General features: G+C 45.6%; 1 protein-coding gene across 1 annotated transcript in view; it reads left to right on the top strand.

Annotated features, from left to right (window-relative positions):
* Positions 1–4,763: 4,763 nt before the first annotated feature.
* Hr3 (nuclear hormone receptor 3 ROR-beta) overlaps positions 4,764–15,000 on the top strand; it is a 624,231-nt gene continuing 613,994 nt past the window's right edge. Inside the window, exon 1 of the mRNA XM_076184247.1 lies at positions 4,764–4,990. Coding sequence (XP_076040362.1) covers positions 4,972–4,990 — 19 coding nt within the window. The 5' untranslated portion in view covers positions 4,764–4,971. The remainder of the gene's footprint in view (positions 4,991–15,000) is intronic.

The raw sequence follows: 15,000 nt of genomic DNA, 5'->3' as shown, positions 1-15,000 counted from the left end.
TCTCGCCCTCCTCCTGGCCGCCCTCGTTGCCCTCCTCCTCTTCCTCGTCCTCCTCCATTTTTTCTCCTACTCTCCCTCCTTCTCCTCCTCTCCCTTCTTCCCCTGTTTCTCCTCCTCTTCCTCGTCCTCCTCCATTTTTTCTCCTACTCTCCCTCCTTCTCCTCCTCTCCCTTCTTCTCCTGTTCCTCCTCCTCTCCCTTCACATCCATCTCCCTGGGGTGGAAGGAACGATATATCCAGGTTAAAACATGAGAGGGGGAAAGAGAGAAAGAGAGAGAGAGAGAGAGAGAGAGAGAGAGAGAGAGAGAGAGAGAGAGAGAGAGAGAGAGAGAGAGAGAGAGAGAGAGAGGTGGATCAGAGGGAGCTAGAAAGGAAGAGAGAAATATAGAATGCGATTAAAAAGAGAGGAAAAGAGATATAGAGAAGAGGAATGAGAAGGGATCGGCAGGAAGAGAGGAAGTTGAAATAGATCGAGGTCGACTTAGGGGAACTCTGAGAAAAAGGGACGGGAGGACGAGCTAGTCCAGGCAGCAAAGGCTCACGTGGAAATTCATGCGAAGGAAAAAAAAGAGTAAGTGTAAGAGGAAGAGGGAAGAGGAGGAAGGAAGAGAGAAGGAGGAGAAGGAAGAGGAAGAAGCAAGAGGCAAGAGGAAGAAGGAAGAGGAAGAAGCAAGAGGAAGAAGGAAGAAGCAAGAGGCAAGAAGAAGAAGGAAGAGGAAGAAGCAAGAGGCAAGAAGAAGAAGGAAGAAGAAGAAGCAAGAGGCAAGAGGAAGAAGGAAGAGGAAGAAGCAAGAGGTAAGAGGAAGAAGGAAGAGAAGGAGAAGAAGGAAGAGGGAAAAAGGAGAAAAAAGGGGTGAAAGGGAGAGAGAAGGAGGAGAGGGAAGAGGGAAGAAGGAGAGGTAAGGAAGGGGTAAGAGGAAGAAGGAAAAGGAAAGAAGAGGGAAAGAGGAAGAAGGGAGAGGAAAGGAGGAGAAGGAAGAGGGAAGAAGTCAAAGAAATGTGAAAAAGGAAGAAGAAGAAGATGGAGAAGGAAAAGCGAAAGAAAAGAAAATGGGAAGAAAGGAGAGGAAGAAGAAAGTAGGAAAGAGGAGAAGGAAGAAGGAAGGAGAAAGAAATAGGAAGAGGGAAAACAAAAGGAAAGAAGAAAGAGGAAATAAGAAGGATGAGGGAAGCAAGAGAAGGAAAAGAGAAGGGGAAAGAAAAGAAGGAAGAGAGAAGAAGGAAAGGAGAAAAAAGAAGAAGGAAAATTTTTAAGAAAAAAGGAAGAGAGAGAAAGAAAAGGAAGAAAAAAAAGGGAGGAAAAAGGAAGATGGAAAAATAAGAGGAAAAATGAGAGCGAAAACAAAAACAAAAAAAAACAAAAAAAAAGAGGAAAAGGGAAGGGGGAAAAGAGAGTGACAAAAAAAGAGGAAAATTGAGAATAGTTGTGAGAACGGTTGTTGAAGAAAGTTAGGAAAGGGAGGAGGAAGAGGAGAAGAAAGAGGATGGAGGAGGAAGAGGAGAAGAGGAGGGAAGAGGGGAGTAAGACTAGACTAATCTTTTTTTCGGAAGTTTATCACGTTTTTTTTTTTTTGTCTGTTGTCAAACGGTTTTATTCGAATACAGGATGAACAAGCGAGGAGGTCAGAAGGAACGGAAAGATCTAAGAAAATGTCGAAGCAAAAGAGAGGAAAGTGAAGAAGAGAGGGAAAGGAGGGAAGAAGACAGAAGCGAAGTTCATAGGAGAAGAAAAAGAAATACAAAAAGACCAGTGAAGAAGGAGGAGAGAATGAGGAGAGAGAAAGGAAGGAAGAGATGAGAAGAATGAAGTGAAAGAGGAAAGCTGATAACATCGAAAAATGTGAAATAAGCGGGTATATATATACAAGGAAAAAATAAGATAGGAGTAATGAGTGGAGTTGGGGAGAGGGAGGAGTTCGGGTGGGAGGAATTGGGGGAGAGAGGAGTTGGGGGAGAGAGGAGTTGGGGTAGGAAAGAGTTAGTCAGAGAGGAGTTGGGGGCGGGAGTAGTTGGGGCGGGAGTAGTTGGGGGAGGGAGTAATTGGGGTAAGGAGAAATTGGAGCGGGAGTAGTTGGGTGTAAGAGGAGTTGGGGGAAGGAGAAGTTGGGGCGTGAGTAGTTGGGGGAGGGAGTAGCTGAGAGAAGAAGGAGTTGGGGGAAAGACAAGTTGGGGTAAGGAGGAGTTGGGGAAAAGACGAGTTGGGGTAAGGAGGAGTTGGGAAAAACGAGTTCGGGTAGGAAAGAGTTGGTTAGAGAGGAGTTGGGGCGGGAGTAGTTGGGGGAGGGAGTAATTGGGGGAGAGAAGAGTTGGGGTAGGGAAGAGTTGATTAGAAAGGAGTTGGGGCGGGAGTAGTTGGGCGCGGGAGTAGTTGGAGGAAGGAGTAGTTGGGGGAAGGAGTAGTTGGGGGAAGGAGGAGTTGGGGAAGAAGGACTTGGGGAAGAAGGACTTGGGGAGGGAGGAGTTAGGAAGGAGTGGAGGGAAAAGGATGGACTGTAGAAACGTGCTAAAAGGGAAGGGAAGAGGGGTGAGAATGAGTGGAGACAGAGGAGAAGGGGAGAGACGAGAAGCAAATAAGGAGAGGAGAGGGGAACTGTGAGGGAGTGAGAAAGGGAACAAGGGGAGTGAAATTGAGATAAACGAGTTGGAGAGAGAATGGTGGGGGGAGAGAGAAGGAGAGGGAAAGGAGGGGAGAGGAAGAGACAGAGAGGGGAAAGTGAGAGGATACAGGAAGGGAGATTGACAGTGGCTGAATTACGGAGGGAGAAAGAGGGGAGGGTAGGATGAGGACAATGAGAAAAAGAGGGGAGTTAGAAGAGAGGAGAGAAAGAGAGGTGGAGAGAGGGTGAGGGTAAGAGAGAGGGAGAGGGGAAAGAGGAAGTCGGGAGAAGAAAGAGTAAGGGGAATGAGACAAGGGAAAGGGGATAGTGTAGTATTAGAGGGAAGAGGAAGAGGAGGAGGAGAAGGAGGAAGGGAGGAGGAGGAGGAGGAGGAGGAGAAGGAGGAGGGCAGATAGGGGAGGAAAAGAATGGGAGAAAAGGCTGTAGAAGGGAATGAGGAAACTGGATAAAAGGAAGAAGAAATAAAGTGAGGGAAGAGGCTGAAGAACAAAAGGAGAAACGATAAAGAAAATAAAATAAAAAATACAAGCAGCTGACGACAAGGCAAAATAACTAAAAGGAAGCAATGGAAGATGAAGAAGTAATAGGATGGGAAATTAAGGAAGAAGAAGAAGAAGAAGAAGAGGAAAAGAGCGAAGATGGAGGAGAGAAGAAGGAAGAAAAGGTGTGAGTGGAGAGATAAAGAGACTTGAAAATAATAGGGAGAAAACGACGAGGAAGAGGAGGAGGAGGAGGAGAAGGAAGAGGAGGAGGAGGAAGTGGAGGAGGAGGAGGAAGTGGAGGAGGAGGAAGGGGAGGAGGAGGAGGAGCAGCAACAGCAGCTGTAGCACCAGCAACAATAATAGCAGCAAGATAAGTAGGAGGAGAAGGAGGAGGTGGAGGAGAAGAGAAGAGGAGAAGAAGGAGGAGAGGAAGGAGGAGGAGGAAGAGTAAGTAGAGGCGTACTCCCATCTATAGGAACAATAGGAGTAGACGAAGGAGAGAATGCGTGAGAGGAGGAGGAGGAGGAGGAGGAGGAGGAGGAGGAAGAGGAGGGAGAAGGCGGAAGAAGGTAAGCGCATTCAGGAGGCGGAGGAGGTGGAGGAGGAGCAGAAAAAGGAGGAGGAGGAGGAGGAGGGGGGGCTTGAGAGCAGAACCAGCTAAAGAGTAAGAGGATGAGAGAGGCAGGCCGTGGTGGAAGTGGTCCTGGTGTTGCTATTGTTGTTGTTGGTGGTGGTGATAGTGATGGTGAAGGTGGCGATGGTGGTGGTGGCGATGGTGGTGGTGGTGGTGGTGATGGGGGTGCTGATGGTAGATGTAGTAATGGTGGGGGGGTGTTTGTAGTGTTGATGATGGTGGTGATGCTGAAATACGTAGTGTTGGTGATGGTAGTAATATCGGTAGTAGTGGTGGCAAAAGTGGTGCTGGAGAAAGAGGAGGAGGAGGAGGAGGAGGAGGGGGAGGATTGGAGATGGTGAATGATGAGGACGAAAAGGAAGACATCAATAATGAGGAAGAAAACACAGAAGGAAGAGGAGGAAGCAAATATAAAAAAAAGTCGAGCTAAAGAGAGGAATAAGCAATGAATGAAGAAGAGGAGGCTTTGGCGGTGGTGGTGGTGGCGTCAATGACGGAGGTGGCGGCACAGCGGTGGTGGGAAAGGAGGAGGAGGAGGAGGCAGAGAAGGAGGAGGAGGAGGAGGAGGAGGTGCCAGAAGCGGAGTCGGGAGAGTGTGTGAGACTCTGAAGCCGGTAGTGGATGTCGGCAGGCTCAGTGAGCGCCCCGGTAGCTTGGAGTGTAGGTGTGTGACCGCTGCGTGCAGCCCCGCCTGTCAGACTTGTGTCAGTCACTCAGTCAGTCAGTCCGACAGCCGGACACCCATACTCAGTCAGTGGTGCCTCGCCGTCAGGCAGTGAGTCAGCCCATCGCACGTGCGTGTCAGGCAGACCCCCTTCCCCCCCACCAAGAGTCACCTTGCGAGCCCAGACGTTGTGACCCCCCCACCCCTTCTCACACCACCCACCCTCACTACCCCCCACCCCTCCTACCATCCCTACGAGGTTTAGTTTTGATTTGGCTCCGTAGTTTCAGTCTACGGTTTCTTAGTTCGTGGACCGAGGAACTACCATCTGCCCCCCGTCCCCCCGTTCCCCCCACCCCCCCACCCTCGCCACCTCAGGTGTTCGGTGCGATAGTGCAAGAGACTCGACCCCAACACGTGCATCTTCGACGCTGTCACGAGTGACAGCGGCCTCGCCTTGTTGTTGTTATCGTTGTTATTGTTGTTGTTGTTGTTATTGTTGGTGCGGCAGTGAAGTGTCTGCCCCTCTGCATTGAAGAAACCTCCTAGGATGCCCAGGACATCACCGTCATCATGCCCAGCACTATAAGAGGTACGTGGAAGGCACAAGTTGTCGAGGAGCTAATGAAGGAGTGAGGAAGAGGAGGAAAAATGTGTGGAGGGGAGGGTAAAGAGAGAGAGAGAAGGAGGGAGGAAGGGTGAGAGGGAGAGGGAGGGGAGGGTAGGAGAGAGGAAGGGTGAGAGGGAGAGGGATGGGAGGGAAGGAGGGAGGAAGATGAGAGGGAGAGGGTAGGAAGGAGGGAGGAAGAATGAGAGGGAGAGGGAGGGAAGGAGGGAGGAAGAGTGAGAGGGAGGGAAGGAAGGAGGAAGGGTGAGAGGGAGAGGGAGGGAAGGAGGGAGGAAGAGTGAAAGGGAGAAGGAGGGAAGGAAGGAGAAAGGGTGAGAGGAAGAGGGAGGGAAGGAGGGAGGAAGGGTGAGAGGGAGGGGGAGGGGGTTATTTGTGAAGAGAAAAGAATAGGATGGAAAAGGTTAGGTTTCATAATGTATAGGGAATATACGGGAGCGATACGCGGGGAAAAGGGATAGGGTGTTACGTTTGTGAGAGGGAGGAAGGGTGGAAGAGAGGAAGAGGGGGAATATTGCATCTATGTATTGGGAAGGTGAAGGAGGGGTGGAGGAGGAGGAAGAGGAGAAAGAGTCGGAGGAGGAGGAGGAGGAGGGAGGGAGAAGCGTTTCGTATGTGCGTGACGGGATTTTCTTTTCTTTTTATTTTACTTTTTCCTAAAGGTAGGAAGAGGAGAAGGAAGATTAAGTGCCCTTTATGGAAAAAATAGTGAAATATAGAATGTATAAGTAAAAGAAATAATAAATATTGTATGGAATTTAATGGGCATGCGATATAAAAGAGGAGGAGAAGTAGGAGGAGGAGGAGGAGGAGGAGGAGGAGGAGGAGGAGGAGGAGGAGGAGGAGGAGGAAGTGAACAAGAATGACAGGGTTGCGTATGGGTACAAAGGCAGTGAGAGTATTTTGTGAGACTGAGTCTTCTATGGGGAGAGAAGCGGAAAGACACTGTGTGCAGTGTAACACTGTATACGGGAGGCACTGCAGACAGCAAGTCCAACATCACACACACACACACACACACACACACACACACACACACACACACACACACACACACACACACACACACACACACACACACACACACACACACACACACACACACACACACACACACACATATATATATATATATGTGTGTGTGTGTGTGTGTGTGTGTGTGTGTGTGTGTGTGTGTGTGTGTGTGTGTGTGTGTGTGTGTGTGTGTGTGTGTGTGCGCGTGTGTTTTTGTTTATGAAATGGACTTCTTTGAGGTTCTACGTACAATGATATCCAATGTACAGAAAAGGCACCAAAGTATTAGAGTACAGGGATATAAAGTATACCAGACAGTATATATTACTGCCAAAGATTGATCTGCGGATAGGAACAAAGACACAGAGACCAATGTATAGATTCCAGGAAATTATATAAAAACAATGCGTGTTCATTTGAGAGGAAGGAGGAGAAGACCAGGGAAAAAAGTTTTGAGGGAATTCTGCAAAAGGGGGACCGCGAAAGATGGCGGTGGTGGACAAGAGGAGGGCGCTGAGGTGGGGGAGGGCGAGTGAGAAGAGAAAGGATTAGTTTGAGGGGAGTCAGAAGGGGAAGAAAGGGTAGGACGATGGGGAAGAGGAAGTGGAGAGGGAGGAGGAGGAGGACGAGGAGGGGGAGGAGGAGGAGTAGGAGGAGGAAGAGGGAGGAGGAGGAGGAGGAGGAGGAGCGTATGCGAGTCTCTTAAGAAATTTTAAATCTTTCCTTCAAGTGATGTACATTATTGATTTTCTCCTAGCTTCGGGCAGTCGATTTCAGACATCTGAAGGGGTCGGTGGGGGTCGGATTAAAGTTTCGGGCGGGTCGCGGCCGGTCAAAGACCCTTTCATACTTGTGGTCCCACCTCCCTCCCCTTCATTTGTGTAAAATTGTCTTATATGGAGGAGGATAAAACCTTTTAAATGCATTACCATGTTAAATGTGACGCACTTTGTATTTACTTATTTGTCCCTTTGTTGATCTCTTTGTTTGTTTCTTTTTAATTTATATTATATTATCCACGATTTGTTATTCATTATTCATTGTTTATTATCTATCATTCATCATTTATTATTCATCTATTATTCATCTATTAATAGTTTGATTTACCTATCTATTTACTTTTGTATGTATATATGTTTGTGGCAAGTTTAACATGATGAAGGTTGGACCCCATCCTGAAAAAAATCTCAACTGATCGAGACCCAGTTCCGGCCGTTGTCCCCAAAACAAATCAGACCGTATGCCATTTACCACAGGGTGAAGAAGAAATATCTACAATCCTCCACGGTAATGAATGTGTTCATTCGTCACGGGGCGAAGTAGCTTTCATCTTCCAGTGATTATCATCAACTCAGCTATTGCCAGTCGTCTACAGAGAAACACCGGCGGTGCTCAGAGGTCTTGTTGTGTGAGGTTCCTGGATGATACGGGGGTGGGGTGAGTTGTGGTGGTGGACTGTAATGGGATGGGTGGGACTTCGTGTGATGTGAATATTTTCGATCCTCGAGCGATAGCCTGAATGAATTTACTAAAATGCAACGCGGGTGCATTTGGGTTGAAAGGTATGTCCTATGTGCGCCCAAGTGCCCCCCCCCTCCCCCGCCACACTGAACTGAACAGAATCATTTGGCTAAAACAGTCCCCAAAGTGCGACGCGGGTTCATATGATGAAATGAACTGGGTGCATAAATGTTTTGTTATCAATGTTGTGTTCTCACTGGTCTGTTTATATTATCATTTGTTACATTTGCGTTCCTCGTTTTGATCCTCATCCGCACCAGTTATGTAATACGTTGTTGCCGGTATATGGTGGTTGTGAGGTCCGTCAGAGTTTGTGTGATGGCTGTGATGAAGAGGTGATTGTGTAGGAATGTGATGTAAGGTCGAGTACCCTTCCTGTGTGATGAATTTGGGATAAGCACGTAATGAGGAATGATAATTGTGCAAGTCTTTCATCCTGACTGCGGGCTCTGTACGTGTTGGCACGGAGCCCTGCCGCCACGTGCTGTGACATCATTGTGATGCGTATCACGGCATAGTGAAGGTGAATAGATTTTGGTGTGATGTACACGTGATGTAACGTTATTACAATGGTCGATTGTGTGTTTGGTTGTTTGTCTATTTCCTTAATGTTTCTTTCCACGCGACTTTGACATGGATCTATGGGTTTCCTGTAGGTTCCTTGCTTCGTCATTGTTTTCATGTGATAACAGATGTGTAATGGTGATATGATGGTGAGCAAAGTATGGTGATAGCGTAGACTGATAGGACTAACGCATCCTGGCGTGTCGATAAAGGTCATTATCGGGTTGTCTGACGCTGTAATGAGGACCGTAATGATTATGGTGAGGATTCTGAGGGGCATGGAGTAGGTGGAGATGATGATAATGATGGTGGTGGTGATGGTGGTGATGAAGAAACTACGCTATAGAGTGGTGAAAGTGATGCCGGAAGAGAGTTTTATTCTGTTGGGGAAACAGAGGGGGAGAGGGGGGGGAGGAGCTGGAGTGTGTGTGTGTGTGTGTGTATTGGAGGGGATGGGAGGTCACTAGTTGTGCACATCACCAAGCACAAGGTAAACTTGCTTATTATTACAACTCATGGTTAATCCCCTTCAACAAAGTGACGTAATGTGTGTATTTTGTTCTCGTTAAGGACAAACAACTCTATGCGTCTGAGGGGATCTTTTTTGTTCTGAAATGGGCCTCGATCCATCAAGATGTCCTTCAGGCCAGGGTCCACCCCTTCAGATGTATAAAGTCGCATGGTCTTAGCCACAAGAAGGCGCGTACATTGTGTTACTGTATTGAGGGGTGAAAGGCTTAAGAGGAGCGATTAGAGGCTGGTGATCACGGGAGATGATTACAGGAGGAAGAGAGGAAGGAGGAGGAGGAGGAGGAGGGTGGAGAGGATGGAGGGTCGAAGAAGAAAAGTTGTGGGGACGGGGGGAGGGGGAGAAGGGGGGGATTACTGACTCTCAAGTAGTGAAATGAAACGTTTGATCATTTAGGCGAAGAGGTGGGAATAAAGATAGTGCCTCTTGTGCCGGGCAGATGCATACGGTCGCGGCATGTTGTCGCTGTTTGTGAGCAAAAGCTCATGGAAAAAGTGACAACATCTATTTGGGCCAACTGTACAACCAACTGTACACTGTTATGTGTGGAGAAGGAGGAGGAAGAGGAGGAGGAGGAGGAGGAGTTGGAGGAGGAGGAGGAAGAGTTTGTCTGTGTAAGATATCAAGAGTCGGAGTATGGCGGTTCGAGTGTTACTCGAATCGAGATTCTTGGTTTGAAGAAAGAATTATTTGTTCTATATATACTTATAAATATATACATACATACATACATACATACATACATACATACATACATACATACATACATACATACATACATACATACATACATACATACATACATACATACATACATACATACATACATACATACATACATACATACATAGATACGCACGTACGTACGTACGTGCATACACATATACGTACGTGCATACATACATACGCACATACATACATAGATACATACATACATACATACATACATACATACATACATACATGCATACATACATATACATGCATAGTACATATATATTTTCGACCTATAGTTGCGACGGTAGCGTCACAGCCATTTCTGTAAAAATAGTCTTGACTTTGTGAAAGGAATGTTTCCATGACAAGGTGGACGACAAAAGGAAATGAATGAATAGATGAATAAATAATTGAGTACATAAGTAAGTAAATGAATGAAAAATAATATTAATGATAAAAACTAATGAATAGATGAAATAAGATTGGATCGATACACATTTTGATGCGGTAGTTAATATATATGGGAATTCTCCCCCTCCAGCTGACTGAAGCCACAAGTTCCACAAATGGAATAGTTACACAAGATAGGGTGAAGTCGCACTGCTGACAAGGAATGAAGTTTGATGGACGGGGACAAAGGTTTCCCGAAAATGGGACATTAATTTCCGACACAATTACTGAACGTGGGTTTACGTAAACACAACGAAAGGTGAGAGGGAAGGGGTGAGGTATGGGGTCGGAGAAGGGGGAGAGGAGGGAGTAGGCAGGGTGAGATATGGAGGGGGGTAAGGGAGGAGATAGGACGAGGAGGGGGATGAAGAGGCAGATAGGGAATTCCATGTTTTCCGAGAGGTGCCAAATCGGAATTATTGTGATTATTATATGGAATTTATTGTGACGGATGTTCCACGCAGGGAAAGGCGAAATGATTATGTAAGACTTTGGGTATGGTGAAGTTGTTGTGACACAGTAAATGGGGCAGTTTATTCAGCGGCTGGTGCTCACAATTCTTCCCAGCACAATATTCGTAGTCACGTGGCTACAACGGCAATGATGTAGATAAAAACTCGTCACAACAGCTGTGTTGTAGTAGAGCGTGGGATACCAACTCGCCACGTTAGATCGTTGTAGAATGTAGATGAAGGTTGCATCGTTATCTAACGACTCGTAGTGTTTGTGTTTCATTAAAGTTTGTGTAATAAATGTTTATCATCAATTCCTTGGATAAGGTCCACTTGTAGACTTTATTCTCATTTGGCTAAGGGGGCGTTGCTATTGGATAAGAGATGATGGCCAATAGAAACCGTGTTTGCTGGTGCCAAAAGATTGTATTCAACGCCAATGGCGTGAAAGTGTAACAGTCCCGAAGACGCTGCTGTTCGTGTATGTATGTGTGGGGGGAGGAGGAGAAGGAGGCGGAGGAGGAGGAGAAGGAGGAGGGGGGGAGGAGGAAAGGGGTGGGGGAAGATGGAGGAGGAGGAAATCTCGCGCTTACTCAAGGTCATCCGAGAAAGGAAGAGTGGTCGACGCACGCTGTTAACGTTGCGCGAGTTACTCGCGAGAGGCGCTCTCGTGCCATGTCAACGAGTCCGCTACCTGTTCGCAGGCAAGGTCCATGCCCTCAACTGCCGGGGTCAATGACCCCGTGTGCCGCACGTTCATTTACATGAGAATTCCTCTAGCGGATGATTGTTTACGTACACCTGGATACATATATGGTGTAGTTACTGAATAGTAGGTGATATTACATAACGAAATGCCCAGTGTTGATGAAACATTAAGATATATGCATCACTAGGGACACATGCTCTTGTCCCGTGATGCGTCCGAACTAGACGAAATACGTGTTTTGTTGTTTGTCATTTATTATGATTTTAGTTAAGAAATGCAACTTTCATTAAAGAAATATTATTGTATAAAGATTATTATTGAATCCCTGACGTGGGTCAGATTCAAATGACCGCAGTGTTGAGAGGAAGGCGTTGCGTATAATAATGTGTGGAGAAATTTGTAACCTAGGCGGAAGAAGTGACTAGTGTGAGCGAAACATTATGGTGGAATGGAACGAAGAATTTTGAAGCAGGGGAAGTATCGGTCTCCAACCTCCTTTTTTCTTTTTATGATCTGTTGTGATATGGTCACGTGACACGATATGAAATGTGGGTTGGAGTAGAACTATAACGATACAGCTTTTAGCACTTTAACTGTAGAAGGAGCGTGTCTGAATTGAATAAAATCGCTTGACGTCAGCTAGAAATAAACGACCAAAGATTCGGATATCATCGAGTGTGACGTCACCATCAGGGTAATTATCCGTGACGTCATAGATTCTGTTAGGTCCTGTCAGATCGTCTTTTCCCCTTCCGAAGTCCTCAAATTCTTTATCATCTCGAACTCTTCTTAATGGATCTCGAATTCTGCAAGAAAATGTTGTGGCCTTGAAAATGACTACGAAGGTTTGTTGTTCCCTGTGCTTGTGTTGGACACCTGGTATACGAATTTACTCTTAATAGCCCTTCGCAGGACTGGTCTATCCCCATCGAGGACAATACAGCCTTTCTATTACCTCACCATATTGAGTGAGGTAATGGTTCCATCCTCCCCTTCTTCTCTCCTTCCTTCCTTCCTTCCTTCCTTCCTTCCTTCTTTCATTTCTTCCTTCCTTCCTTCCTTCCTTCCTTCCTTCCTTCACTTCTTTCCGCACTTCTCTTCTTCTTTCTTTTCTTCCATCCCTACTTCTCTTCCTCCTTCTTTTCTTCCTATCCTTCTTCCCTTCTTCCCTCTTTCTTTCCTTCCCTACGTCTCTTCTTTCTTCTTTTCTTCCTTCCGTAATTCTCTTCTTCCTTCACTCTTTTCTTCTTTCCCTACTCCTCTTCTTCCTTCTTTTCCTCCTTCCCTACTTTTCTCCCTTCCTTCTTTTCTTCCTTCCCTACTTTTCTTCTTTCTTTTCTTTCACCCCTCCTCCTGTTCCTCCTTAGTAAGGGTAGAGGTATATAATTCCCCCAAAGTGGGTTAAGATAACACGTTAAGAAAAAAAAAAACGTGAAGAACGATGACAAGATAGGAAAACAAAAACACGTCAACCTCTCAGGGAAGTCTTGGGGTGATGCTGTCGAAATAAAGGATACCCCAAATATCGCTGCCTGTGTTGGTCTGCCCTCACCTGGACGGACAAAAGATAACCACTGTATTGAAGGTGTTATTGCGTGGGAATGTTTCTGTTTGGACTCGAAGGACTGATTCATGCAAGGTCACACATGGCATTCGTAGTGGAGCAGAGAAGAGGGAAGGAGGAAAAGACGGAAATAAAAGGAGGAGGAGGAGAAAGAGGATGTAGAAGTGGTGGAGGAAGTGGAAGTGGAGGAAGAGGAGGAAGGTTGAGGAAGAGGAGGAGGAGGAGGAGGAAGAAGAAGAAGCCGGAACAGGGGATGGGGTCAGTGTTAGAGGAAGGTGGGCAGATATTGTGAATGAACGATGGGGGAGTGACCGTGGAGAGAGAGGTGGCGTGGGGGGAGGGGGAGGGGGGAGGCATGGGAGGAAAGGTCAATAGCCTTCCGGAGACCTAATGGGGAACCGCAAGGAACTTGTGGAAAGAGAACGGCGCCAACGGAGCGTCAAGAGTGACAATTACCAACCGGGGATTTAGGTCGTGTCACACATGATAAAATAAAAGATGAAGTTGCTGGTTAAGGGATGCGGAAGCGACTGTGAAAACTTGTTTTATCGTCGATAGAATCTACGAGTCTGTGCGTTTTTTTACGTGTAAATAATTTTAATTTAAAAATAAATGCGAAATCTTGGACGTTTTGTTTATTTTTTTTTTTCCTGTGTTGTTCCTCGTTGTTGGTCGCGGTATTTAGTATGATGTTGATTGCGTTGATGATGATGACGGTAGTGGTAGTGATATTAGTTTCACATACATTATTTCTTATTTTAATTTATATCAATAATTACCATGGTTAGTTTTGTGATTGGCAGACATCTCATATTTTGATATTTTGAGGTTGCATAAGTCTCAGTCCTCATTGATTTCCTACATACAAGTGATGCTTTGGTTTAACGTCACAAGCTCCCCCTTATCGGGAGGCTAGGACGGTCCCCCTTACAGAGGACTTTGTGGCGTGGAATTGAACAAACCATGCCCTTGGTTCAACTTCGCCAGTAGCAGGGTTCAAACCACCATGCCCTCGACCTTCGCCGCAAGTAACGACGCCCTAACCCACTCGGCGAGCCTGCAGACACCTCATATTTTGAGATTTTAAGTTTGCACAAATCTCAGTCCGCATTGATTTCCTAAATACAACTACTCTTAAGTTATTTTCACATCGTTAATGTTAAATCGATATGGCCTAGAGCAAAGGTCCTCAACCTTCTTATCCGTGTATCCTCTACTTATGTATTACTGTTCTTTAGCCTCCTGAAGATCGCTTCAACACCAAATGGAATTAATAGGCTTTTATAGAATATCACTAGTTTTTAGTTTGTGTCCTACAATTTTAAAGCTCTGTGGTTTCTGAAAGTTCCACGGACTTCAGTATGAAAACTACTGTAAGTAATAACTTTATTGTATTATCCTCAATTAGTCTCGAGCTAAAATTTTTATTCAATGAATAATGAATAGGTTCGGCTTGCCATTTTTTAAGCGGAGATTAGTTTGCAATCATGAAGAAATACAGCGTGACTCTGGCTCGTCGGGGTGCCACTAAAGTACCCAGCATGTTGGCTTACTTAATAAATCTTATGCAGTCAGTACCCAGTACGAGGCATGCGGAACTGAAAGTCTAATGGGAGACGGGGCGCTAGACCAGCGGTGCCAATAAAAATAGATACAGGATGAAGCAAACCAGCAGCATGACAGCATGGAGACAGCATGAAGGCCGACACTGAGGTAAATCTGCTTGGCTGACATCAAGCCCCCCTTCGAGAGGACGCCAAGTAGATAAAAAAAAAGAAAGAAAGAAAGAAAAAAAAAAGTGCCAAGGGTAACACCTGACTGCCAAAAAGGTCAAATCAAGATAAACGGAAACATTTTGGCGCCAAAGACATGAATTAGATAGTTTGGCGACAACCGGAATGAAAAAGATATGCGCCATCCAATATGAAAGCGTTTGTACTACAGTTGGCGGCACTTGAAACTGATAATGATGACCGTGATGAGTTTATGTTTGTATGTATAACATCTGCGTACGCATGAGCTGTTCCACACTGTTGTTTATTTTTCGTAGCTTGATAACCACAAGGGAGAGTCCCCTTGGATAGAATAAAATCACATGGCAGCAACGAGAAAAAAAACTTAAGTTGTGAAAACATTAAAAGGATTAAGATGATAGATTATGGTACTACAGTATAAACTGCCATAACACTAACCACAGTACCTAATATAGATTCCGGCTTATATAGTTGAAGAAATTGCTTCCTCGACACTTTCTTGTATGCATTCTTGGTATTCTACAACAACGAAGAAAAAGAAAACCTTAGTAACTTCGACATGAATGAACAAAAGGATACGCTTGTTTACCTTTCTTTACCGTGTGGCTGAAAGCCCTCATAGTACCAACATATATATATATATATATATATATATATATATATATATATATATATATATATATATGTGTGTGTGTGTGTGTGT

This window comes from Oratosquilla oratoria, chromosome 4, assembly GCF_046742065.1.
Source record: "Oratosquilla oratoria isolate Oo_2021 chromosome 4, ASM4674206v1, whole genome shotgun sequence".
In the NCBI taxonomy this organism is placed as follows: Eukaryota; Metazoa; Arthropoda; class Malacostraca; order Stomatopoda; family Squillidae; genus Oratosquilla; species Oratosquilla oratoria.
The sequence above is the reverse complement of the archived record's forward strand: the minus strand, read 5'-3'. Positions and strand labels throughout refer to the sequence as shown.